The sequence below is a fragment of the Sebastes fasciatus genome, chromosome 10, assembly GCF_043250625.1.
Source record: "Sebastes fasciatus isolate fSebFas1 chromosome 10, fSebFas1.pri, whole genome shotgun sequence".
NCBI lineage: Eukaryota > Metazoa > Chordata > Actinopteri > Perciformes > Sebastidae > Sebastes > Sebastes fasciatus.
Genome location: NC_133804.1, coordinates 29,280,704 through 29,308,268, shown reverse-complemented (window position 1 = coordinate 29,308,268; position 27,565 = coordinate 29,280,704). Strand labels below are relative to the sequence as shown.

The 27,565-nt window shown below is 39.0% G+C and overlaps 1 protein-coding gene and 1 long non-coding RNA gene across 2 annotated transcripts in view; one reads left to right on the top strand and one right to left on the bottom strand.

Moving 5' to 3' along the window:
• Positions 1-9,593, top strand: part of LOC141775704 (uncharacterized) — a 102,461-nt gene extending 92,868 nt beyond the window's left edge. Inside the window, exon 3 of the long non-coding RNA XR_012595660.1 lies at positions 9,519-9,593. This is a non-coding gene — a long non-coding RNA (uncharacterized LOC141775704). The remainder of the gene's footprint in view (positions 1-9,518) is intronic.
• Positions 9,594-12,555: 2,962 nt separating this feature from the next.
• On the bottom strand, positions 12,556-26,996 carry smyd5 (SMYD family member 5). The gene is made up of 14 exons (XM_074649295.1): positions 26,835-26,996; positions 24,038-24,146; positions 22,669-22,808; positions 20,804-20,925; positions 20,630-20,699; positions 19,462-19,566; positions 18,539-18,601; positions 17,218-17,288; positions 17,014-17,120; positions 16,772-16,828; positions 16,582-16,676; positions 16,099-16,169; positions 14,101-14,587; positions 12,556-13,447 (listed from the first exon to the last, which is right to left on the bottom strand). Exons 1-13 carry the CDS (start codon positions 26,925-26,927, stop codon positions 14,440-14,442), a joined length of 1,251 nt encoding a protein of 416 aa, XP_074505396.1. The 5' UTR covers positions 26,928-26,996; the 3' UTR covers positions 12,556-13,447; positions 14,101-14,439.
• Between the last annotated feature and the right edge of the window lie 569 nt (positions 26,997-27,565).

Genomic DNA, 27,565 nt, shown 5'->3' with positions numbered 1-27,565 from the left:
ACCAAAAACAGAGCTAAAAGAGAGTAAATATCGGACTTACATTCATCATGTGGACACAAATACGACTTTAAATTAACAATAATGTTACTCCGTCACTGCTAGATGTGTAAATAGTAATATTTCAGTTCTGCATATCAATTTAAAAGGTGACAATATGTCAGTGTTGTGTTAACAGCTTGTTTCTGGCCCTAAATAGCCAAAAAGTACACTAATGTAGGTTTAAAGGTTATCAATAGAGCTAAACTGTTTAGTCTATTCATCAATTATTTGATTGACAGGAAATTGATAATGTGAATCATACTCTGGTTTCAGTTCTTTAAATGTGTTTTATATTATAGTAATTTAATATTTTGTGGTTTTGGATTGTTGGTTAGACAAAACATGCAGGGTGATGTTAAACTCTGGGAAATTATGACGAGCATTTTTCACTATGGCACATATTTAATACACCAAATTATTATTAGGTTAATCAAGAAAATATATGTCGGATTAATCAGAAATGTGTCGGGTTATTTGACAATTTCATGGTTATATTACAGATTTGTTTCTATTTATTTATATGATTATTTATTTTTAATAATGTCCTATTTATTTATTTACTATTGACCACTTTTGATCTCCATACAGTAGGTTTAAGGCATCACATCCTCTCTTGATAAGCTGGAACCAGCAAACATTGGCATTTTTCCTTGATAAATGGCTCAAGTGGTTAATTAGGTGTTGATACCTATCAATTAATCGATTCATTGTCTCAGCACTAATCAATTTAAAACGATGGAGATTTTATCTTTAATTCTATTTAGGCTTTAATAATGATCAACATTCATTTCAGCCAGAGTTAATCGCACCGTAAATTGTTTTTATATCAGCACTTGCCTTGAAGCAGCACTACAAAAGACAGAAGCCACCTAAAGGACACAGTGAGGGACCTTCACAGTGGGCACCGAGCGGAACGAGACCCTCCTGATCGCACAAGAGAGGACCCTTTATGGACAAGACAGAATGCTGCACAGCAGAGGAAACAAAACGATCTCACCCTTACTACTCTCTGATTTGCGCAGCGTGAAATGACTGTGCTGTTTGTAGGAACAGGAGCGGTGGCCACCCATCAGGTAGTGACTGTGGAGAGGGGTTCAAGAGGCCCTCGTGAATTAAGGGTACATTCATAGAGTCTCCGGGGAGGTCCGCTGATTGCCTGCAGCACTACTAATTGATTTAGTGCAAGGTCGGAGCCTGAGTGACAGAGGGTGAAGGGAGGAATTTCCTGTTTCTGCATCTATAATTCAGTGGCTTCCTGTGTGTGTGGGAGAGAGTGAGTGCTTGTATGGAAAAATGGAGTATACACAGTTATTAATTCACATCCGAAATATAAATATCTACTTCATACTGTACAGTATATACTGTATACAATCTGAGACTTTAAACTGGATGTTATTTAACTTTACCGATTATGTGGGTATCGTTACAATATTTTTATTATACATTAAATATCAATGTTGAATTTAGGTTTTAAGTTTGCATTTGAACCATAGACTGTATGTATAAGAAGTGGACGTAGTCATCGTGATGTCACCCATTGGTTTGTGGACTGCTGTTTTGAAGCCTCGAGTTTGGCCTTTTGGCAGTCATCTTGTTTTTTGGCCATCGCCATCTTGGTTCTTTGCAACCAGAAGTGACACGAGAGGGTGGAGCTAAGAACAACCGAATGCTGAACAAGACATTTTTAGGCGACCAAAAAAGTTATAATTAACTTTCATGAAGTGAAAACATTGTGAAAGGGTTACAGTTGTAAGATGAAGACACAGACAACACCCAGACCAGACAATCTTGTGGTAGCGACTGGTCAATCACAAAGTAGCAACGCCCTAAAGCATCCCCTGCTTTATGGTCTATCTGACTCTAAATGGGACCATCATTTAGTAAATGAACATCATGCTGTATTGAAGAAGACTTGAAACTAGCGATTGAGACCATAAACTCATGTTTACAATGTTTACTGAGGTAATAAATCAAGTGAGAAGTAGGCTCATTTTCTCATAGACTTCTATACAATCAGACTTCTTTTTGCAACCAGAGGAGTCGCCCCCTGCTGGCTGCTAGGAACAATGCAAGTTTAAGGCACTTCAGCATTGGCTTCACTTTTCAGACCCGGAAGTTGCACAATGATTCGAATAACTACTTGTGGGGAAGCTTTATATTTCAACCATTAATCCATTACTTTTTTGCTTTTTCACCATTTAGTCAATAGCCTGCTTTTATCTCACTATTGTTTTACTATTTATCCATTACTTTTAGCTATTTCAATGGTTTATTACTTTCACCTCATCATTTGAACAGTTTTGCTGTCTATTTCCACCATTTATCCACTACTTAGCTTTTTTACCATTTATACGGTGCTTTTATCTTTTGTGACGTGAGCCAATTAAACAAGTGAAGTGCTAGTATTTTGTCCTTCTGGATTTTGAAATCTGGGATGTGCTATCCTATCACATTTGTTATGCTTTGGACTACTCTGCAGTCTTTCCACGTACCCCATGGCAAATGGGGTAACCCCTGAGGTATAAGTCCCCCATGGTTGGAGATCGCTGCTGTAAATGTTAATATGTTGGCCTGTACATTGCTTACTCATCCATAATGGGTGGGTGGTGCTGTGTTTATGAGTGCTGGTCTGGTAACTGGGGCTGTGTTAAGGTATGCAAGCTGTCCAAACCAGCCGTCTGCCAACGCGCCCCGCTGCGCTGTCCCTTTGAAGGTCTGGTGGATTTCCCTCTGGTGTCTGAAGACTCTTCAACCAGCCACACAAACAGACCGCCAGCTTCATGAGAGAGGGCCTTTGTTTTTGTTCTCCTTCTCTACAATGCTCGAGCCGTCCCATCACAATTGAACAAACACCGCAGTGTTGCAAAAATCTGTGATTCAATTCTTGCGGTTTTTGCAGATGAAGATGGACCATCATCTGAGACGTGGAGCGAGGCTATTTTCATTCGAGGCAGTTTAATAGCTAAAAAGTCTTTTTCACAAATCCCAGAAGCAATTAAGTTTTGAGCAGAAATTACTCATATGAACCTAAAACCCATTTCAGAGTGCATATTAGAGTTCTTTTTTGTAAAGACGGAAAGTGGTCCCTCTTTTACTTAGTATGTGAGACAATTTCATTTCGAGAGCATCTTGCTCGAGGCCACAATGACCCTTAACTCCCGACTATTTGAAATAACCCCAAGTTACCGTTTTCATAACTTGTGGAGAGGAAAGAAGAAGAGACCGAGCAGTTTATTTGCTCTCTGAAACAGAGAAGGTGTATTCTATATCAACATGCAAAACTTCCACAGAGAAAAATAGAGAGACTGGATCATCCCAGGATTTCAAACAGCCCGAAGCAACCTGAGCATCTCTCACTCAACCCCACAAAGTATCGCCCCTCCCTTATTCACTAAAAAAAAAATACTTCCCATCACATTAAAGAGAAACATCTGTCACTTCAGGGGCCTTCATCCCATGTCACACTAAACAGGTTTATGTTAACAAAATGCTAAATGTCTCCCGAGGATCCACGGCAGAATTACGGTGTTGGGTATGGGATTTGTTGGGTGGATCCCGACCACAGAGGTTCAGGCCTTAATCACATTTCCAGCTTGTGCTCGGATCCAACTTTCCGTCCTGGTGGATTTTGCTCCTCTTAAAGCTCAAATCGTGAAACTTTTTTGGAACAGCTCAGACAACGGGGGCCTTCAGAGGCCCATCCATCTGGGGAACAAGACATTCACTGCGTCATAGTACAGACAGAAGCACCTGATTCATCAATTTATCTGGGTTGGACTTATCTGTGGAGGATTGTGTGCATATAAAACTAAATTCTAGAGTCGACTGGGAAATTCTGGGTAGTTTCGTGGCACACGTGGCGTTCTCGCTGTGTGCTGTGAAAGCGATCCCATTTAAATGTTTTATCTGTTCATCTCATGAGTTAGATGTAATAGGGAGCCAGAGCTAGATAATATGCTTATTGTTTGTTCCAGCCACGACGTTGCTTAGTAATTAGATGATGTCCTGAGGTGATATTGATGACTAACAATATATTCTCCAATAACAGGAGGCCCTGCCTGTATAGCCCACGGCTTAGGATGTGGAATAAAGTCAGATCATTATTTATTTATCCATCCGTAATATTTGATAACAAACTAAATGTTTTGTGTGGATGAAGGTCTTTATTAGTGCTACAACTAACGGTTATTTTCATTGTTGATTAATCTGTTGATTATTTTCTCAATTAATCGATTAGTTGTTTGGTTTATAAAATATCAGAAAATTGTGAAAAATGTTGATCAGTGTTTCTCCTCAAATGTCTTGTATTATCCACAACTCAAAGATATTTAGTTTACTGTCATAGTGGAGTAAAGAAACCAGAAAATATTCACATTTAAGAAGCTGGAATCAGAGAATTTAGACTTTTTTTTTCTTAAAAATACTCACATGGATTAATTGATTATCAAAATAGTTGCCAATCAGTTTAATAGTTGATTACTAGGGCTGTCAATCGATTGAAATATAATAAATATAATATCGTGATTAATCGCACGATTGGCCATAGTTAATCGCAAATTAATCACACATTTTTATCTGTTCAAAATGTACCTTTAAAGGGAGATTTGTCAGTGTATTTAATATTCTTATCAACAAGGGAGTCCTATTGAATACTAATCGATTAATCATTGCAGCTCTCGTCTTATTAATCATTTGCATCCTTCAGAAATCACAAATGTGAATATAACGCTACATGTATGAAGAAACTGCTCACTGGGTTCTCTCACCCTGGAAGCATAATGAAGGGGCCTTGTGAAACCAAGGCTCCTATGTGGTCTTTTTTATGTGTAATCAATGGAAATTGTGAGGAACTCAAATAACTACACAAAGCATTAGGCATGGGCTTCCTTTCCCCCCCCACATGCTGGTCAAAGTGTGTCCTGAGGGTGTATGGTGATGACTGGGGGGACGGAGGGGGCTCACTTTCACACGCAGGCCATTTCATTTGGGACGGAGCAGTGAAATTTGCAGATGGAAGGATCATTTTCTTTTGAATTCAAGTATGGAGGCCATAAATCTTGAAAGGGGGCCACTTCACAGAGGCTCCCGCCACCTGCAGGCATTTCCATCAGAGATTGATTGGAAGACAAAATTCTCACGGGGCCCACAAAAGGGGACAATGTAATGATCAATATGTGAAAGCCAAAAGCATTACATTTCCAGTCATTACATTCTGGTCAATGTATACACATATATATACAGATTCTGATCTAATGTCCATGACCCTCCAACTACAGATGAAATGATTAGACGATTAATTGATTAGTAAATGGACTGAAAAATGATTTATCAACTACATATTCAGGCTGTTCTCATCCACCGTTCATAGCTATACCTACGGAAAGTAATGTGATGTAAGTTGTGTTTGTATCCCCCAAAATCAATTTGAATGTAATCAAGTTAATCGCAAACCAGGAAGTATAAACAAACACCGTATAGGGAGGAGGTCGCGGTGGATCAAACAACACCAGACTTTTGCCCAGCGTTCATACCCCGTGTAAAACCAGAAGTCAATGTTGATTTATTTGTCACGTAACTTCTGTACTTAAATTCAGCACTTCTTGAGTTATTTTAAACCAAACCATGACCTTTTCCTAAACCTAACAAAGTAGTTTTGTTATGTGAACCTAACCAAGTTGATTGCTGTGAAAACGGATGTTTATTTTGAAAAGACTGTTTTCATGTATTGAGTGGAAATTGACACGCGTTGCTGGACATTTGTAGGAAAACGCATGAAAAAATGAGGACTAACTTTTCTTAAGATACCATGCGAACCGTTGAGGATACGTTGACTTATTATAATTGCTTATATTGCGATTATAATACGATCATTTATTTTATTTTTCTAGGAAAAATGCCAAACATTTAACATTTCCAGTTTCTCAAATGTGATGATTTTCTATGTTTTTTTATGGTAGTAAACTGAACATATTTTGGTTTTGGACTGTTAGTTGAACAAAACTATTTAAATATGTCACCTTAGCCTCATATTTTTCACAATTTTCTGACATTTTATAGACTTATTGATAGTCCTGCAGTTTACTGTAGAGCCTTTAGCAACATCTACTTGACTTGCTAATGAACAATTACATCACCATCACCATCACAGTACTGTACAGTGTATAATCTAATACATATTGAAGTTAACGTACTGGTCCAATGTTTTGTGTCTAATCTCAGTTTATCTTAACGATTAAACTAATTGATTAATCAAGAAAATAACTGGTGGATTAATCAATAATGAAAATAATTAGTTGTTAGCTGCAGCCTTAATTCAGCAAAATGTTTTTGAAACTTCCCTTTTGATTTTGCTGAATGATGTTGCCCAATTCTTTTTAATCTTAAAAAGTGAATTTGAAATATAAATAATTGGTTTTAATATTTCTGTGTCCACTGGTGAATGCAGCAGCGTTCATCTCATAAAACTAAATGAAAAAGCGGGCTGAATAACAGAATAGTCTCATCTCATCTGTGTCTTTTTTGTATGAAGAGATTCCTGTTGTAATTAGTCCATGAATGTGACCTTTTGCATGATGAACAGTCCATCAACCGGTAGCCCACAGAGTGTGAGAGCAGCTCTTGATATTGAAAAGTGTCTTATCTAGCAAAGCTATCTTGCTAGCAGGCTTATGATTCTGACTAGCAAGAATAAGCTTCACATAATTGGATGGAGTCGCATCTACAGCGTCTCGGTCTTTGAAATGCCACAGCCAGAAGAAAGCATTAGACTCATCCTGCAAGGATGTGTTGAATGTCCTGCAAGAGATGTGAAAATGAGATAGTGAGAGATAAAGCTGAATAGCGAAAGTGTTTCAAATGCCTCATTTGCACTACATGAGTCAGACCATGTTTGGTCTCAGTGGGAATGTGTGGCTTGACCTTAGACAAAGAATTCATCTAGGCATTCGCAGTTGATCACAGTTGACCTCTTTCACATACCGCACAATGGTCTTATTTTAATTGTTCAAGCCTCAGACTGGAGGTATGCGAAAGTTTAATATCCACGACGTCCTGGAGGTCTCAAACCACCGATGAGGGAAATTTAATTCAGACACAAAATACTCAAAACTAATCAGCTCAGTAGTTCCAGAGTCGACAGTGATGTTTGCTCACCTGTCCGCCAAAATCTTTGTACACTTTTCTGTTTGCCACGTTAGCGGTTCTTTATAATATACCTGTATTCACCCTCTGTCTGAAACGCTCCGTTTTAGCACCCGTCTCTTTAAGGGATGGAGCTCCCTGCTCCCAGCGCGACTGTCCACAATGGGACAATGTCTGCAACCCACCCGACCATGGTCTTAAAACATGGACCCTAAGGATTAGGGAGGCTCATTTTGAAAAATGTTCTTAACCGATAACCGACCCTCGTTAACCGATTATTAACCGTTAACCGACAAGATTTTGCCTCCTACCAGCTGCAGGAGCACAACACACAGGAGTCCCCAGTTTACCCGTCCGGGAGCGTTAACTTAGCAGCTACGATGCAAAATCGAAGCGTAAAAAACTAACCGTTCAATGACCGAACCGTGCTTGTTGAACCGTTGCACCACCATTAAATACAGTCCTGCTAATTATTTGATGAGGTGCCAGAGACGTCGAAGAGGTTATTATCTGAACATAGGCCTACTTGACCATTAAGTAGCCTGCCTTATTTAATGTATAAAACCAGTGTTATGGCTTCATATAATGCAGAAATATCATTCATTACTATCAATCAGTCTATTAATATATTTTGGGGTTCAAACACATTGGAAATGTTTATGTTTTTCTTCTCCCTAATGTGCAAAAAAAAACAAAAACGAAACTGAGACCCAAAAACCCTCAACACAAACCAAACCGTGGGCTTGTTGAACCAGTGCACCACTGATGGACCCCGTCTAGTTTACCATGCTTTGTGGTTTCATCACCATTCATATCTATACAACCAATGTGTTTATGATTGAATTGTTTACAAGAGCACAAAGTTCTTCAGAGATCTAGCCTCTTCATTTTGCTCTCAAAGTGCACCAGATTGATGCATTTAACTTTAAAAGGTACAAAATGTTTTTTTCTTAATGCATGTTTCCAAAGTCAATGATTAATCGTGTTGAATTATCATGTTCTCAATATTGACCAAAATAATGGTGATTATGATTTTAGCCCTACTTAAAACACACAAATCCCTAATCTTTCAAAGTTTTTCTGTTCTTGCTTATGACCTCCGTCAGACTCTCAGAAATGAAGCAACTAATCGTGTCACTATAGAAACCTTTTCTTTTGTTTTTAAAGGCCGTGTTAAAACAAAAGAGAGAATCAGTCCACAACATGGATCAAAAATAGCGCATTTCTCTCGAGTCCTCCGTCACAAACCTGGTGTTAGTGTTACTGTAGATCCTGTTGTAACACGTGTGATGCTAAAGCCTGTTTGGATGATTCACAGCTCAATTCTTCATGTTCCGTTTCACTGGCTCAGGTCACCTGCAAGATTTATATGACGCCATTGAGGTCTTAAACATTTCTCCCTGAAGATGAATGTGATGTTATTGGGCAGCTCGCAATGTTTCTGTTCGGTACTGTTGACAATTTGTACCAATTTGATTTCCTCAGAGGAAATGGTTTCAGCAGAACTGAACCACAGAAATCTGAAGCATTGATCAAAACCAGCAGGTCACTCAGCAGCCATGTTTGTGTTCCCAAACTGTATTTCTCTCTCGTGTTTATTTTTATGCAGGGTGAGCTAAAGTGCAATAACCTTACTTCAGATGGGCTGATTTCACATGAAGCAGTCGTTCATCACCGTAGTTGTGGAGTAGCCCTCCAAGGTAGCATGGTATGCGTTGTGGTAACCGATCTGGACAGCGCTAATGTAGGTTGGAGATTGTTTCCATATGGGAGCCTGTTTTCAAGCAGTCAGTTAGCCTCGGTCTAAAAACCAGCTTCCATTTCTTAGTTTGCTCACCTCGAGCATGCAATGTGAAATAGTTAAGACAAGTTTCACACTAGCAGTCATAACAACACAGTCCACCTTTCACCTTGACGGATAAATCAGCATCAGGCTGCTGGAATCTCTTCAGTCCAACGGTTCAGTATGTTGGGATGAAACTACCTGACTCTTTAATTCTATCACCGGTTAGAATCATTTAGAATAAATTATGATAAAACATGAAGCCTATTAATTTGACGACAGCTTTTCAAAAACATGAGGACTTTCAGAAAGCAACCGACAAAATTCAAGGAGACGGGGACATTTAAATTGTAAAAATAATTTGAAATGGAATCTAATAGAGGAAGATGGGATTACAAACATCCTGATAAAATTTGATGAAAATGTATTGAGTTGAAACAATTAATTAACAGAAAATGATTTTTGGTCAAGTCAAGTATTAGTTAAAAACTGCTCTCTTTTTAAAACTTCTTTAATGTGAACATTTGCACTTTTTCTCTGTTTTGTGTAAAAATAGGTTTTGGACTGTTGATCGGAAAAAGCAAGACGACAAATGAAAACATCATCTTGGGCTCTGGGAGATCGTTACAGGTATGTTTGACTATTTTCTGACATTTTATAGATTAAACGTTAAAACAATTATAGAAAAAGGTTGATGGCTCAGCCGTTACAAAAAGCAGCGACGTAGGTTACCAAAGTAAGCTAATCGAAGCTAATCAATAAGGTTATAAATAATGTGAACGCCAGTGCTAGCTGAGTCAAAGTTATGTTGTGCTAAGTTTGAAAGTAACTGAAAGAGTTAGTTTGGATTTTTTGAAGTGGAGTTGTATGTTAACTCCTGCATTCTGCGAGGTAAAGTTACTGTTTTTCTAAATGAAGTCTTGTGGCTTTGAAGAGAGCGATATAATGGCCTCAGTTCCCCGTTGGACAGGGCTGTCTGACGACGAGGTGAAGCGGCTGCAGGAGCAACAGAAAGCAGTATTTTAGCCACCTAAAAATAAATAAACATCAGTTTAAATGAACGCAATATTTAGAATATTTTCACCGCTTTACCTCGCCATCAGACAGTCCTTTCCGACGGGGAAGTGAAGCCGTTGTATCACTGTCTTCAAAGCCACCATACCAGACTCCATTCACAAAAACAGTCATTTTACCTCGCAGAACACAGGAGTTGCTGGTCTACCGCTGCATCGATCGGTTAGTTTGTTTATTCTTGTGTGACTTTCGGATCCAAACTAACGTGGCGTCCACATAGCAGTACATCGCTTAGCTTCCATGCCTGCTTCTCCAAACTGGGAGCGTGCCGACCGCCATCTAAGTTACTGTGTGTAACGTTAATACACTGACTATAAAGATGTATACATACTGTACATGTAGCAGCGTCATCATGCAGAAACCTACGTCAGGCCATGTGGGAAAAAATAGCATTTTGACTCTAAAACTTTGACCTTCATTTTAATGTTAAAATTTCAATACATAAGGAACACTGCTGGGAAGCTAAAGAATGATATAAAAAACAAAAATAATGGACCCGCCCTTTAATATTAATGTTAGTTGCAGCCCTGAAATCTACAGTATACCTTTACCCATGAAGTCAGCTGTAACAAGATCACATTCTGCTAGCCTGATGTTATTATTTGAGTTATTCCACATCTTACAGGCCCTGACTGAAAAGTCCCAATCATATTTTATTCAACGTATAGATTTTAAGAGCAAAACTGTAAGAGCATCTCAGACTGGGAGGTTTAAAAATACATTGATAAAGCAATGTGGCTTACAAGTTATAGGTAAAACTGCATATACCCTGCATTAACTGTAACATGTTGGAAAAATCTTTCATCTCTTTAAATAGAGTCAAGTACTCTCCCTCCTCCGATCTGCATAATATGACAATGACAGTAATATGCCACTGTTAGATCATTGTAGTCTTTGAAATGTATATGAAGTGTTTTGTACTTGGTTTGTCAGAATAAAGGACTCTTTCTCTGCATAGTAATTAATGCCCCCCCTTCTTCACTTCCCTTTTTCCTTTCCTCAAACACTTGCCTCACTTCCCGCCCCCTCAGTCCTTAAATGAGCCTTCTATGTAGCCCACTTCTCTCAGGGCGGACTCTTTGACCTCTCCGCTTTCCCTACTTGAAACAGGCCGTGCTGTGGAGGCCTATATGTGTGTGTGACTGCCTGGGCTCGACCCCCGCGGTGAGCTGCCACGTTCCAAAGTTACAGAGCTCCTGCAGCGATTCTGGCACGGCTTCAGAGGATGACAGGCGACGGTGGGGGAGCTTCAACTGGAGGATGTGTCCAGAGGTCCCGCCTCCCGCCATGCCGGGTCCCCAGGTGTGCGTCCTTTCATGGACATCATGTGTTCTTTTTTTTTTTTCCATACTTCTCTTTTGTGCATTCTGGGTGAATTAGCATGTGATGCAAGTGCAGCTACGACGAGGGACTGGAGTAGAGTGAACTGAGAGGGTTAATGGAGAAATGTCAACCATAGACAACTGAAGGCACCGGGGAGAATTAGAGGATAATGCTTAACTTTGCAAATACGCTGTTACTGTAGACTGGGGGTGTCAAACATATGGCCCGAGGGCCAGAATCGGCCCGCCAAAGGGACCAATCCGGCCAACTGGATGACTTTACATAGTGTGAAAATTGCAGAGAAGTCATTAAAGCAGCAGTAGGCGAGATTGGAGCAAATCTGATTAAAGAAAGTTATTTTTATAAAACGGTTGCTATATCGTGACAGTAGTGCATGAAACAGGTAACCTGAAAAAAATCATGTGCCTGTGTCCTCCGGTGCTCCTAATGGCATCTGCAAGATTTCACATACCGGAGGAAAACAAGCAGTAAGAGCTGATCTGAGGTCTGCTAATCTGAGGTCTGCTGTCCAGCTGCCGTCTATGAGAGCCAGCTGTCAATCACTCACGAACTCCGACCAAACGGTCAAACTAGGCAGCGCTGATCAAATATGAATCAATATTCGTGATATATGTGACAAGGAAAATAGACGAAGCCAGTGTATTATTCATTAATTGTGAACGTTTTCAGAACGTACTTGTACTCCTTTACACTAAAAGAAATGGAGAAAATGTGGAGGTGTTATTATGCAATAGTTTTACTGGTCCGGCCCATTTGAGATCAAATTGTGCTGCATGTGGCCCAGGAACTAAAATGAGTTTGACACCCTTGCTGTAGACGTATTCTTATCCAGTATCTGCTAGCATCAATTAGACCGCACTTACTGTCAGTGTGAACAGTGATTGACTGGCAGGCATCAGCAGTAGAATACTTCATTAATCCATTTACTAATTAATGATATGAAAAGAGATGTAATGATCTATATGTGGTAGATTAAGAGCCTAAAGCAAAAGGCTGTCTGGAGAGTAAGAGGCATAAAAAAGGCAATGATTAGTGAAGACCCAAACCCCCTTGAGGAAGACTATTTGACAAAGGATTTGTGGTTAATATGCAAAGACTGAACAAATATTTTACCAGTACAGTCTTCTGTAGCAAAGCCAAGAGGTGTGTAAACCAGATAAATGACTCGACAGACATCCAATTTCAATGGTTTATGCCAGAGTAGTAAAAACGACAACTGCGAGGGCTCCTGTTTGCTGCTGTTATATTTAAATCATACTTGTGTGACTTCCACGGTCTCCTGTGCCACTGCGCTGAATGCCAACTGAGGAAAATTGTGATTACTCATTCAATATTTCCAATCTCTGTCGAGAAACTGAAAATATTGGGATTTGTGATTACAGTCATTGTTGTAATATTGATTCATGCGGGGGGCGGCAGCACTTTCACTCATGTGGAACTGCGGTTTGAAATACAGTTCTCAACAAAGGGCAAACAGTTACTGACAAAGCAATTTTCAACTCAAGGACTCCATAATACATTAAGTAAGGTTTAACTTAACCCCATAGATCATTGTGTGGAAACCAAACTATATTTCACTGGCTGGATGCCTCCCGTATGACAAGACTGTAATTACAACGGAATATAAATAAAAAGCCTCTTCAGTACAGTAATGCATAGTCAAGTAAGAAACTTTTTATGTGGAGAAAAACACCTGAGAACCAGTTGACCTTCGCTTAATCACTTCGCCTTGTTTAAGAGTTGTCAGGAACAAGAAATGATAACCGTTCTTATGAGTTAGACTTAGTCGACCTGGAGGTCACACACAGGGCAGTAAGTATTAGGACAGTTTTGTTTGCACTCTGTACTTCAGCACATAGGATCAAATGACACAATAACTGTGACGATAGTTTAGAAATGACAGCCCTTTTATACATAGTCCCCAAGTGTTAAAAGACCTTCCAGTTTTAAAGGATAGTTTGGGTGTTTTGAAGTGGGGTTGTTTAATGTACTTATCCATAGTCAGTGTATTACCTACAGTAGATGATGGTCGACACACCCCCAGATTATAGAAGCAGACAGGAGTTACTGCACGGAAGCAAAGCAATGTACTGCTGTGGATGGGGCCGGCAACAAAATGTATTTTAGCCACCTAAAAGATCAATATCAGTTTAAGTGTATGCTATATATGGAATATTTTCACCGCTTTACCTTGCCGTCAGACAGCCCTTTCCGACGAAGGAACTGAAGCCGTTGTTTCCATCTATGATCTCGCCAAAGCCGCCAGACTCCATTGAAAAAAACCTGTAATTTTACTTCGCAGAACACAGGAGTTGCTGGTCCACCGCTGCCTCGATCGGTTAGTTTGTTTGTGTTATTGTGTGACTTTGATAAATCCAAACTAACCAAAGTCACACAATAACATAAACAACCTAACTGATCGAGGCAGCAGTGGACCAGCAACCCCCGTGTTCTGTGAGGTAAAATTTGTTTTTTTCATTGGAGTCTGGTTGCTTTGGCGAGAGCATAGATAACGACTTCAGTTCCCCGTTGGAAACACAGCCTGTATAGCTGTCTCACAGCAAGGTAAACCAGTGAAAACATTCAAAATATAGCATACACTTAAACTGATATTGATTTTTTTAGGTGGGCCTTTCTTTTACGTGACTAACATACATTTTGCTGCCGGCCTTGTCCACAGCAGTACATTGATTTGCTCCCATGCGGTAACTCTCTTGTACATCATACAATCACACTTGAAAACACCCAAACTATCCCTTTAAATGTTCAACCACAAACCCTGAAAGTCTTAGTTTTATTTAAACCCCCCAGTGTGCTGAAGTACAATGAAAACTACCACTGCCCTAATATGGACATACAGTTTTCTGTGGCTGATTTCTAAAACTGCACAAAGAATGAGTGAAATGTGGTGATAATAAGACATCTTTCCACACATTTGGACAGTTCTGATGAAATGCAGATTGTGGTTGAACTTTGTCTCTGTTCCTCAGGACCTCATGGTTGCTTGGCATGGTGGCAGGAAAAGGAGACGGCTGAGAACAACATGCGCAAGTCTTTCGTCAGACATCTGTCATCTCATCTTCCATCTCATCCCCCTCCGTTTCACCTTCTGCCTCGCCTTCCTCCTCTTCCTCCTCTGATGTCACATCCAGCTCGTCCATCTGGGAGACGCACTTTGGACACGAGCAGACAAACAGGTAGTTCTCCCTGGGAAGAAAATGTTCCACCAGTCACATTGTTGCACCTCTAGCGAGAGCTGAAATTAATCAGAAGCATTCTGCTGCAAATGCGTGTTTAATACGTGTGGTGCAATTAATATTTTCATTCAGTGGGTGTGATATTAATATTGGTAAAGGCATCATTCACACCACCAACCTTAAGTGCATCTGCACCTTCGCAACGCTGATAATTATCACAAGATGCTGTAAAAACTCTGGTGTTGGGGTGTAATTCAAAGATGGATAGACTATTTTCATGTTGATAATTTCTCTCGCCTCGACTACTGTAATTCTCTCTGTGCAGGAATCAGTCAGTTAACCCTTTCTCGCCTGCAGCAGCAAGACTCCTCACAAGTACCAGGAACTAGTCTCTCTCCACTGCTTACAGGTAAATTACTGAATCGATTAAGATTATTTTATATGCTTTTAAAGCTGCAGTCACTTTGATTAAATATGATAAAGAAACTGTCACTATATCCTGACACATTGAAATCGTACAAATGCCATCATGAGCACTAGGAGGTCACATATCATCTGTCTCATGCACTACTGTCAGGATATAGTGACCGTTTTATAAAAATTACTTTTTATCATATTTGCTCAAAGTTACTGAATTCACCTTTAAAAACAAATAAAATCGTAAATCAAGTCTGGTAACCAGTGAAGAGAGGCCAGTACAGGGAGATATGGTCTCTCTTCCTGGGACCAGTGACGAGTCTGGATGCTGCATTTTGAACGAGCTGCGGGCGAGACGGGGTTAACTGACTGACTTTAAAGGAACAGTGTGTAACATTTCCGTTGATACTTAGTCCTGTTTGTTTTACTACTTATAGCTGCTGTGCTATTCTATCTCTCTCTATCACTCTCTCTATCCCTATCTAGCGCTCTCTCTCTCCCTCTAGCTCTCTCTACCTATAGCTCTCTCTAGCTCTACCTCTAGCTCTCTCTAGCTCTACCTCTAGCTCTCTCTACACCTCTAGCTCTCTCTCTCTCTACCTCTAGCTCTCTACACCTCTAGCTCTCTCTCTCTACCTCTAGCTCTCTCTCTCTACCTCTAGCTCTCTCTAGCTCTACCTCTAGCTCTCTCTAGCTCTAGCTCTCTCTACACCTCTAGCTCTCTCTCTCTCTACCTCTAGCTCTCTACACCTCTAGCTCTCTACCTCTAGCTCTCTACACCTCTAGCTCTCTACACCTCTAGCTCTCTCTCTCTACCTCTAGCTCTCTCTCTCTACCTCTAGCTCTCTAGCTCTCTCTCTACCTCTAGCTCTCTCTCTCCCTCTAGCGCTCTCTCTCTCTCTCTCTCTCTCCCTCTCTCTAGTTTGATGCTATATTAATGCTCTGGATATCGTATAAATAAACTTGACTTGGCCAGTGAAGAGCATCTCTGCCTCATTCCTTTCCCCCATTACTGCCTGGGAGGCTTCTATTGATCGAGATGGACTTCATATCAATATGACCTCGTTCAAGTGAATCATCGGAGGAGGGATAACAGATGCTTACCTCAGAACTTTGTGTCTGCTGTGACGGCTCCGGTCCCGCTGACAGCAGTCCAAATAACTGATGCAGATCTCCTGAGAATTGAAGAAAAACAAACAGTTGAACTGGCTGAAGAACCTGAAGTTATTGAGCCTTAACAATCACAGTTTATTGCTGCTGCTTGTTTTTTTCAAATGGCAGAAAAAGATTCAGGTTTATGTAATGTTTGCAGGAAGTCGCCGTGTCCTTTCGTCTTTCTACTGGTGAAATCCTACACAAAGCGCTCCTGTCTTCAGCGAGCATTCAAAGTATAGCACAGCTGCTGTGACATTACTGTGCCACGCAGATGTAAGGCTTCTCAATCTTTCTGACAGCTTGACAAACCAACTCCAATCCTCAAAGTCTCAGCCTTCTAATACCATCTGACAAGGGAGCACACAAAGCTAGAGAGGGATGTTCTGTCCCGGGCCAGAATTTATCACTCCAAACCCAGACGTGTCAGCTGACCTCTCCTGGGTTGATGTCACTAAGGGCGCTGAGCCGAAGCAGGAAATTGTTGTCGGGGAAGGACGCCTCTGCGTTGGGTATGCAGCTGTGGTTACCTGCAGGGGGTCAAAGAAGACAAAGGGGGGAGGGGTCATCAGACAGCGTCTTTGAACTGAACAGCACTCATAACATGAAGATCATCTGAACTTACATGAGCTTTGAAGCAGAAAAAGTCCAGAGCCCTCACAGTTTAGGAAGTCTCCCGTTTCTACAGAGAGGAAAGAGACAAGTGATTTAAATGTCTGGCCTTTGTTGAGATCTGAACACGGATTACATAATATAAACAGCACTAAGACAACACCGACACTCACTCATACAATCGCTTATGTGCTCAATTGAGGCAAAAAGTAATTTACTCCAAAAAATACTGCAAGACTGAGATAAAACTGTGACCTTTCTCAATGTCCTTGTATAGCTGGTCGATAAAAGAGTCCAATTGCTCCTTCTGCTGGGCAGGAAGCTGAAGTGCATCACAGGCATGAACCCACTGACTCAAGGAGCTGAATAGGAAAATAGAGCACAGAGAGGGAGAATTATTTGAGCCAAACTAACATCCAGAGTTGTCAAAAGTGAAGGACGAGGAAGGCGAGTGTTTACCTGGTGCCGATGCCTTGACCGTTGGTTCCCACAAGAGCGAACAGAGAGCGGAAACCCTCAGGGACGAACCACTGCAATACAATCATATCTTTACTGATCCATGCAAGAAAAATCATTAATTGCATTTGACCCCTTTCATACTAAAGGTCAGAGGTCAGGGTCAGCTACAGCATCTCCAGCTGGTAGGACTTAACCATCTGTGCATTCACATTCCAGTTACATCAGCATATAAATAGATTCTGGATGTCACACTGAGTTCAATAACATATAATAAACATTTCTGTAACAAACTGCCTGTGTGGTAGAGGTGTCCTACAACACCATGAGCATGACACAAGAACAATTTCAGATGATATTTATAATACAAAAGGGATTTAATAAGTAGGGCAACATTTAGGGGACCAAGCAACGCAAATAAAAAAAATCTGAGAACTGGCAGCTCATCACTGAACTGCTGTAATAAACTGCCCCCCAAGATTGCAATATCATTTTTCCACTTGTGCAATTTTTTGATAGTCTGTTTATTGTCAATACTGTTTATACTGCTCCTATTTTATACTTTCTTCTTTTTAAATGGTTCATATTTTGTTTAGCTCTTTTTTTTACTGTTAGCTGATGCATCTTGTTTTTTGCACTCTCCCCTTTGCTGCTGTACACTGCACATTTCCCCACTGCGGGACTAATAAAGGAATCTCTCTCTCGCTCTCTCTCTCTCTCTCTCTTAATCTGCAACCATTTTAATAATTGATTAGTTGTTAACTGTTGTTAAAATTGCCAGAAAATAAACTTGTGCAGGATTCTCAAATGTGAACATTTGATGGTTTTCTTTGTCTTCTATAAAAGTAAACTGAATACCTTTTTAGTTTGGACCATCGGTCAGCCAAAACAAGCAATTTGAATAAATAAACTTGCACTTCCAGAAATTGTGATGGCCATTGTTTACTATTTTCTGACATTTTAAAGACCAACCACTTAATTGATTTAAAGTAATAGTTTGACATTTGCAGTTAATATGAAGCCATGGCCAAATGGTTAGCTTAGCTTAGCATAAAGACTCTAAACAGGGACAGTCAGCCTGGCTTTGTCCAAAAGTAAAAAAACATAGCTAACCAGCTTTTTTTCTGTGGGGTGAGAAAGGTGTCATTCTTCTCATCTAACTGTTGGCAAAATATGCGCATTTCCCAACATGTAAAATTATTAATTTAATTAAGAAAATAATTCTTTGATTAAACTAATTGTTAGTTGCAGTAGTAGAGCTGTAAAGTATTAAGGAACACGTGCAGAAACATCTAGTGGATACATTTGAACTGTTCTTTCTTACCCGACTCAGATGATCATCGTAAAGTGCTGTTTTAAAAAAGCTGTGTAGCAAGGCCAGCTGCCCCTATGGAAACAATGTGAGAGGGATAGAAATTACATTTTACTGAACAGGAAACGCACATCATGAGCACAGATGGCCACAGTTGGAATTAAACCGATGTCAGGTTGGTAGTAACACTCACACTTTGCTAATTGAGCCATAAACTGCGATAACTATACTCAAAACATACTATAACTTTATTTCGACGTACTATACTATGACTTTTTTGCCATGAAATTTTTCAACATACTATACTATAACTTTTTTTCGACACACTATAATATGACTTTTTTTCATGACATTTTTTTAACATGCTATACTATGACTTTTTTCATGAAATTTTTCAACCAACCATAATATGACTTTTTCTTCATGAAATTGTTTGACATAATATACTATGACTTTTTTCATGAAATTTTTCAAGATGCTATAATTTTGCTACTTTTTTCATGAAATTTTTCAACCAACCATACTATGACTTTTTATTCATGACATTTTTTGACATAATATACCATGACTTTTTCGATATAATATACAATGACTTTTTCTCCATGAATTTTTTTGACATACTATACTATGACTTTTTTAATCACACACTATACGACGGCATATTAGGACCATTGTAGGTAAAAAAAAAATATGAAATCCCAGAGCCGGGGGAGGGGGGTAGTGTTCTGATAAAAAAAAACTCAGATTATCAGCGATTAAAAGTGTTAAATTTACAGTACTATACTATGACTTTTGTGACTTATTTGGGCATCCTATACTATGACGTTTAATGACATTTGTAACGCATACTATATGGGACTTTTTTATGGCATACTTTACATTTTGCACCTCAACAGTTTCACAGTTCCAGCAGAAATAAGATGATGTTAGCTTACTCTGAACTTCTCTCCCAGGAGCTTGTGGGCGATCTCCTCTTCTTCATTTCCTGTCCGACTGCAGAAGTGTGTAAACAGCTTCTGCCAGTGTGCTTTGTCTTTGGCCTGTACGACATAACCAATAAATATTATAACAAACATTGTGTTAGTTATTATAGTGTATTTTATTGTTAGTATTCAGTACATCTTTGTTACACATGGTAATGACTCAATGCCTCTTGTCTTTTGATGGATAGACAAAACTAAACTCCTGGTGGTGTCTACACCAAGATAAGAAGCCATTTGTAGCTTTTTACTTTCGTACAGTATTAATTCTAGCTTTGTTTTTATCTCCATCTTTTATTCTTAATTTACTGAGGCAAACCAAATCTGAAATAACATTTGTTTTGGCTGTAAACACAACATTGGCATATCAACAACTTAAAGTTTTTATGGGGAACTTGTTTGAAAACAGTTTGCTTATTTACACATCCTGCAGATAACAGAGCAGCATTAGCATTCATTTGGAGTCATGTTTATGATGACATGAATAATGTAATTCCAATAGTCAATCTCCTTTTAGCTCTGTTTTGGCTTCTACCAACTCCTGAGAGAAATATCAGTCTCCTTAGCTGCAAAATGCTCCAGCTAGTCACTAACTGTGTCTGTGTGCTGTTTGGTGCTGGGCAGGTAGCATACAGTGGGTTCAGAGGGTTTTTTTTTTGTTGAAGAGAGCTGTCTGCTGCTGAAAACAAGGTCAATGAGAGCGGTGACAGTGAATCAAAACAGTAAAGTTACAGGCTGTGAGTCCAAACAATGAGTTGAAAGATGCTAAAACACTGTAGAGCAGAGGGAAACTACAGAGCCGGTGATAATTCTCTGTGGGTTCACCTTCCGTATTGTGCATATTCATCCATTGTTTATACAAAGATATTGAATATGTGCATCACATTACGTTTCTCCATGTCATATTCAGGATGTCTGTGTTAGTCAGGGCAATTTCAAGCTAGGTTTAACACCCATCAAAACGTTATGGGGAGTGGGCGATAAAAATCTAAATCACATGCCGCATATTATGTCCTTTTACTGCAAGGTGTTTATATTGTGTTTCTAAAATGATCAGCACACCCACCAGAATGAATTGAACCTCAAATTATTTCAAAGATTTAGGAGCTAAATGTAATCTCACCTGTTTGACCGCAGCTACCATTCTGGCCATAAGCATGATGCTGGAGGTCTCCGGTGGATAATGCATACTCCTGAAGAGAAGTCAAATCTTCATTGAGGTGAATGAAATATTTAAATAGAAAATCTGTACACTCAAGGGGTTTACGATGAAAATATCTATAAAATGCTCTCTGACCTCCATGCATCTTTAAGCTTGTTGATGGGGTGGTCCGGATCGTCCTGGGAGGAACCCAAACACAGAACTCGATGGTACTGATCTGCTGCAGCTTGTCGACACTCGCTGCTACAGTACATCACCTGCAGAGAGAAAGACCGGTATATATCAATCAAAGAAATACAGAAAACGACCAAAAAAATAAATGCAAATATATATATTTTTAAAAGTGTATTAAACATAATAAACTTTGAATGTGGCAACAGTTTCCTTAATCACCAACTGGAAGGTCTTCATCACCTAGCAAGAAATTAGTTGAGCGGTTTATTATGGACTTCATAAAAGGTAATCTGATTAGTAGCTTCAGTAGAGGTGAGTGTTTAACATCAGTCCAGATGAACAAAGCAAATTAAAATGAACAAACTTCCGCAAGATTTACACACATTTTGAATTTTGTAATTTTCTGCACATATTCTGTACAAAGAGGGCATTTTTCAAATCGATGGTTTTCAATGACTCCATGGACAAAAGTCTCCATGCATGTCACCTAAATGCAGCGTTCATTTATGTGTTTTTATACCCGCTATTAGTGTAACAACAATTTCGTTGGTCACATCAGGAGTGACTAAAAATATAATTTTCCTAAGAAAAGAAAAGCAATATTTTGAACACTTTGTCATAAAAGAGAGGTTGTGAGAAATATAAAGATTTGAGAGATGTTTTATTTTAAAATAAAATAATATGCATCCTGAGTTTATTCATCTCCCCAATGTGAGTGATTACATCTGTAAAAGTATTACAGATATCCATGTTATTAATTGTTATGTAATGCGTTTAATATATTGTATTTGATATGATTGTTGATATATTTGCATATTATTGTATATTTATTGCAAATCATCTGTCAATGTTAAGACTTTTCTGTACTGCTTTGGCATTATAGGTTTCTGATCTGTCATGTCAAGAAAGCTTATTTGAATTTGTGTTTTCTAGTAAAGTAATTATTGTATTTCCACAGAAAAATAGACCAAATCTGGACACACACTTCCATGCAATTGCTCTCTTGGTCCCAACTACAACACAGCCTCTTTTCTACTTTTATTTTAGTTTTATCTTATTTTTTATTTTTACTAGTTAATGTCTTAGTCCTCTATTTTTATTTTATGAAGTTATTTATGTATATATTGTCTTTTACGCCTTGTTTTATGTTTGTGTATATTTCTATGTCTTTCAAAATTTCAATAAAATGCCAATTGCAAAAAAAAACGCAGACCAATTCTTGGACACACAGGGTAGTTTATACTTAAGGAGAAATGAGGCTCTTTGTATATCAATGTTATATATTTAAATCTCTCCTAAACACACAATTTAGTTTTACTCTGTGCTTTTTCTGCCTTTGTTCTTTTTAATTTAATGTATTAATTGCTCTTTATTTAAATCTTAATTTCTTTGGATTTTATTACACTTTACATTTATTGATTTATCGATTGTGCACTTAAATTTAATCAAACTTAATTAAATGGAAGCTGCTTTGTCAGCCTGTTTCTAAGTGACCTACGCTGATATGCAATACCGCTAATACAAAGAAACCACCAAGTGTAAACAGTTGTCTCAGTGTTTCACTAGACAGATAAGCTTACTGATCCATAGAACCTATACTGGCCTCATAAAATCGATCAGCTAGTCATGTCGCCTCCACTGACTCAGTGGAAGCTCCTCCTCACCACCGCTGGCTTAAAAATCAATGTTGTTTTCTTTCTCTTGTATTGATTTGACCACTATTTTCAGGGCATTTTCCGTCTGTGAGAAACAAATGACAACTTCTACAGAAAATGTTTAGGCTTCAGTCAAATCCACGCATATCAACATCTACTGTCTCGACTCACCTGGCATTGAGGGCAGGCTTGATGCAGCTCGGGTCGAACACGGCAGAGCTCGGGGTGAGGGATGCTGAGTCCAGGGATGCCGCTGAGTCTCCTCGCATTCTCCTCTGCAGTCTCAAGAGCACGTAAGCAGTACTCACAGGCTGTACAAGGACACAGTGCAACAGACAGTAGAGCAGATGAGTGGAGGGAAAACATTACTGGAGCCGCTGTTGGTTTAAATTTGTGCCCAAAGACTATATTTAGTATGATAAGGAAAAATGCCATAATATATTTTGATTGGTCAAAAGTCTTGAAATCTGGTACGGACATACTTTGGGCAAGTATCCAATAGTAGAGCTTTGAAATTTTTAGATCACATGAAAAATTCACACTTCAATTAAAGTGGCAGTAGTCAGTATATTTTTGGCCTCATTGGGCAAAAATCCCATAATAACCTTTCAGCATATTGTAATTCAAGTCTTCCTAGAGATAACTAGACTTCTGCTCCTCCTCATGGCTCTGTTTTCAGGCTTTAAAAATCTAGCCTGTGACGGGAGACTTTGACCAATCACAGGTCATTTCATTGAGAGAGCGTTCCTATTGGCTGTGCTCCGGTCATGTGACCAGAACGTGGCGTTTCTTCACCAGGTTTCACAATGGCGGCCGCGTCACAAACTTTCTCATTTTACAGCTAAACCGTGCACTACAAGATGATTCTGAAAACATCTGAGTAGAGAAAAAGGCATTAACGTAACAGAATATTGATCCATATTTGATCAGCGCTGCCTAGTTTGACCGTTTGGTCGGAGTTCGCGAGTGATTGACAGCCGACTCTCATAGACAGCAGCTGGACAGCAGACCTCAGATCAGCTCTTACTGCTTGTTTTCCTCCGGTCTGTGAAATCTTGCAGATGCCGTTAGGACCACCGGAGGACACAGAGGAACATGATTTTTTTCAGGTTACCTGTTTCATGTACTACTGTCACGTTATAGCGACCGTTTTATAGAAATAACTTTTTGTTAATCATATTTGGTCCAATCTCGCCTACTTCAGCTTTAATAGTTAAAGTTAGGATTTCTTTTTTAAAATAAGGGAAAACGCTAATTTTGTGTTTATTAAATGTTTTCCATATGAAATATGTTTTTAGAATGCACATGTGTGCTTATCTTTGATATTCAACTTGTTATAAATTCATAGATACCAAATACTTGATTGTGCTCCTTGTAGTTTTGGAGATAGACATTTTCTAATCATATCGTACTACTTGGGCACATGGGACGACAGTCGTCCCATGTGCCCAAATACTAACTAATTAACTAACTAACCAAATATACCTGCTTTTGTCATCCCCGTGTGGAATTTTATTTAAATACAGTCGACATATCTCACCTTTATATTTGTACAAAGAATTCCACAGGAACTGGGCCGAGACCAGAGGCCGCTCAAGAAAAATGGTGTCTCCCTTCTTGATGCTCTTTTTGGCGAAGAGACCCTTCCCCTGAAACATGAATAACAAACCATTACTGTTGTGCACAGCAGCCTCTGATGGTTTAAACCCACCTACAGCAGAATCTCTGTAGAAAGATAGAAATGTACTAAGAGATGCTGGGTAATGGTATGGTTAAATCTCTCTCTCAGTTTCTCATGTTGTCATTGACCTTTTGATCTTTATCTTTCTGCTCATTTAGACCTCTGCATAGAAAACATTTCTTTACAAAGTATTGGGTTTGTTTCATATGCGTTCACCCTCATACTATCACAGCTTTCAAGGCTCTTGAGTGGAGGATTCCTGCGACCCTGCAAAGGATAAGCGGGCATACTTAATGGATGAATGGATTTCTTATCAGCAAAAATGGCACTAGACAGCACTGAGTGAAAAATAATGTGATTTTGGCTCCTAAACAAGGTACGCCACCTGCTTTATTTCAATGCCAATGACATATTTATTAGTTTATGCCGACTTGAATCAACTGAAACTACCCTTCTCTCTGCCCTCCAACATAAACCTCACATTAAAACTGAAGCTAAATTTAATTATTTTGGTTTCTTCTTACTTTGTGAACCCCTACATCAATCATGTCTGGGTACAACGGCACAATAAAGTTACTTGCTCCATGCGTATCACACCATAATAAGTTTCATGGTGTAAAATGGTGGATGTTGTCCCCGAGCTCAGTGGTTTTCAAAGTGTGGTCCAGGGACTAGGGATGTGCGTTCCAAGCAAAATACTATCACTGGGAACTAATCGATGATTTTTTCGAAAATCTACGCATACTGAACACGCCACACGCCTTTTACCGGTAGTAACATTACTACCAGGCAGCGCCTGTCACGGTTAAAACAAGGGAAAATATAGATTTATTTTCACTATAATTTCATCCATAAGTAACACAATGACAGAATATCATGTGCAATAGTTTTACTTTACTTTTAAAATATAATTTCCAATATCACTCTCTCAATATCAATATTACTTTTCTATTTTAGTACGTTTATTATTATTCTATTTGGCACTGGTATTATACATTCTTCTTATACACTTTATATTTATTACTCTGATGCGTTTTTTATTCTTATGTTGTTGCAGGGCATAGGACATATAGGCGGTCGCCTAGGGCGCCACATTCTGGGGGGGCGCTGGTAAATAAATAATAATAGAAATATTAGTTGGCGCCCTTCCTCATTTTCTGCATTAAGGTAACAAATGAACAAATAAAGAAAAAAAAATAAATACAGTTATTTATGAAGATAAAAATCTTAATTTTTGTCTTAAAACCATTGTGATGTCTGATGTGTGCTGTGGTTTACAATGTTAAGGTTCTGGAGGGTTGAACCCTAATGGTACGTGTCCACAGGGATGTTTTTAATCGCGAGGGGACGCGCCGCCTCCCAGCATTGGACGCTTGGTGGGCTGTCACTAGAAACAAGGCACTCGGCTCCTGATTGGACGAACGCTTTCCCGCTGTTGGCTGCTGCTCCCAGCTTTCAAACCGGAAACAGTATGGAGGCTCGTTCTTCTCTTATTTCACGAAAATAGTTCACCGAAAAGTGTTTCTGAGAACATTTGAGGCGAGAAATAATCCATGCAGTTGCTGAATCTGTCTTTATTTTGGATCGACAACGTTTATTTTAAAAGATTCTCGGGAGTTTCGAGTGGCAGCGAGTCACGTCGGATGACCGTGATTTGCATAAAGTAGACTAGACCTCAACTCTATGCAAATGAGGAGCGGGTGTCGTGATGCTCCGTTTCTCGAATCACGCCGCCACGCTACCAGAATGCATTGCACGGCTGCATACATAGACAATGAATGGGAAGCGTGGAAAGGAAGGAGCCTGTGGAAACGTACAATAACCCTAGAGAGGTGGCCGGGCGGGCTCAAATCCGAATTTGGCCTAAGCGCACCGAAAGGGCTCGAGCCGGCCCTGTGTTGTTGTAGTTTTTGAGCAATGTCTGGAAAAACAATTTCCTTCAGTATTAATAAAGATATCTCTCTTATAACTATTTTGGTCTTGGGTTTCATACACTGATTGTTAATAAAAGTGTTAGAACAGTTTTTATCAGATACAGAAACCCCTGTAATAAAACATCTAAAAGCAAAAATCCTACAAGACCCTGGAACAAAAATCTTACTAAATGGGGTTCTATTTTGTGTCAGTTTAGGGGTTCTTGGCAACCACTGCCTTAGCTTACTCACTTTTAGTTAAAATGAACACAATAAACGTGCAAACCAGTATCTACCTGGTAGTTTTGGACACAGACAGGTGTATAATTTACTGTATTGTTATTGTTTTGATTATATATATATATATATATCTTGTCCTAATTGTTTGTTATCACTATTATGTAGTCATATTATTTCTTTATATTAATCTTGTCTCTAGGTGGAGGCTTCAGATAAGCCTTCTGTTTTTTTTTTTTACTCTTCCTGCACTTTATATTATTCATTCATTTTTTTGTTATGTTGTGTAGTCTTAAATTGTGCAAAACAAATAAACAAAAAATAAACAGTAATAATAATCATCTCCAGGTGCTCCAGAGCTCTCTGAGCCAGCAGGCTCTGCTCTGCCCGGCTGAGAGCATCTCTTCACAGCCAACATGAGGCCACATCACCGCGGCGAGAGAGCTACATTTAAGCCACATATCCGTCTAAATCTCTTTATTTTCACTAACGCTAAACTGTCTTACCTTCAGGTTGTCTATAAAACGGACGTCCACGCAGGTGGAGGCTTTAGAGGGGTCCACGCAGAAGGAAAACATGTCATCCACGGGAGCAGCCATGTTTCTGTTTCTGACTGACCTCTTCCCTTTCACCTCTGACTCGGACGTCTTCTCTCCGCTCTCATACTCAGACAACAGCGACACCCTGCGGCCAACACGGGAACTGCAGCTCTCTGACAGCTCAACACTGGAAAGGTTTTATTGTGGATGAATAAGAGTAAATAATAAGCATTAGTTGAACTATTTTAGCTCCATTAGCTCCAGAACTGTCAGACATAGATTTAAGATATCAAATAAATATTCACAAAAGAGACAATTTAGCAGAAAAAATAATCTAGAAAGGAGTAAATCCCACATTATCATTACTAGAACCTAAAAGATACTATAGGGGTGAAAATAATTATTTTATTAGTGATTGATCTGTTGAATATTTTCTTGAATAATTGCTTAATTAAATTTGAGAAAATAGTGAAAACAATTTTAATCCCAAGGGGACATATATATATATATTTATATATATATATATATATATATATATATATATATATATTTATATATATATATATATATATATATATATATATATATATATTTAATAGCAATAAAGGTAATGCAAATAAATATTGAAATTTGTGATATGACATCTAAATTAATGCCAATTTAAAAGGCAAATAAAAATGGTGCAAAGATTAAAACCA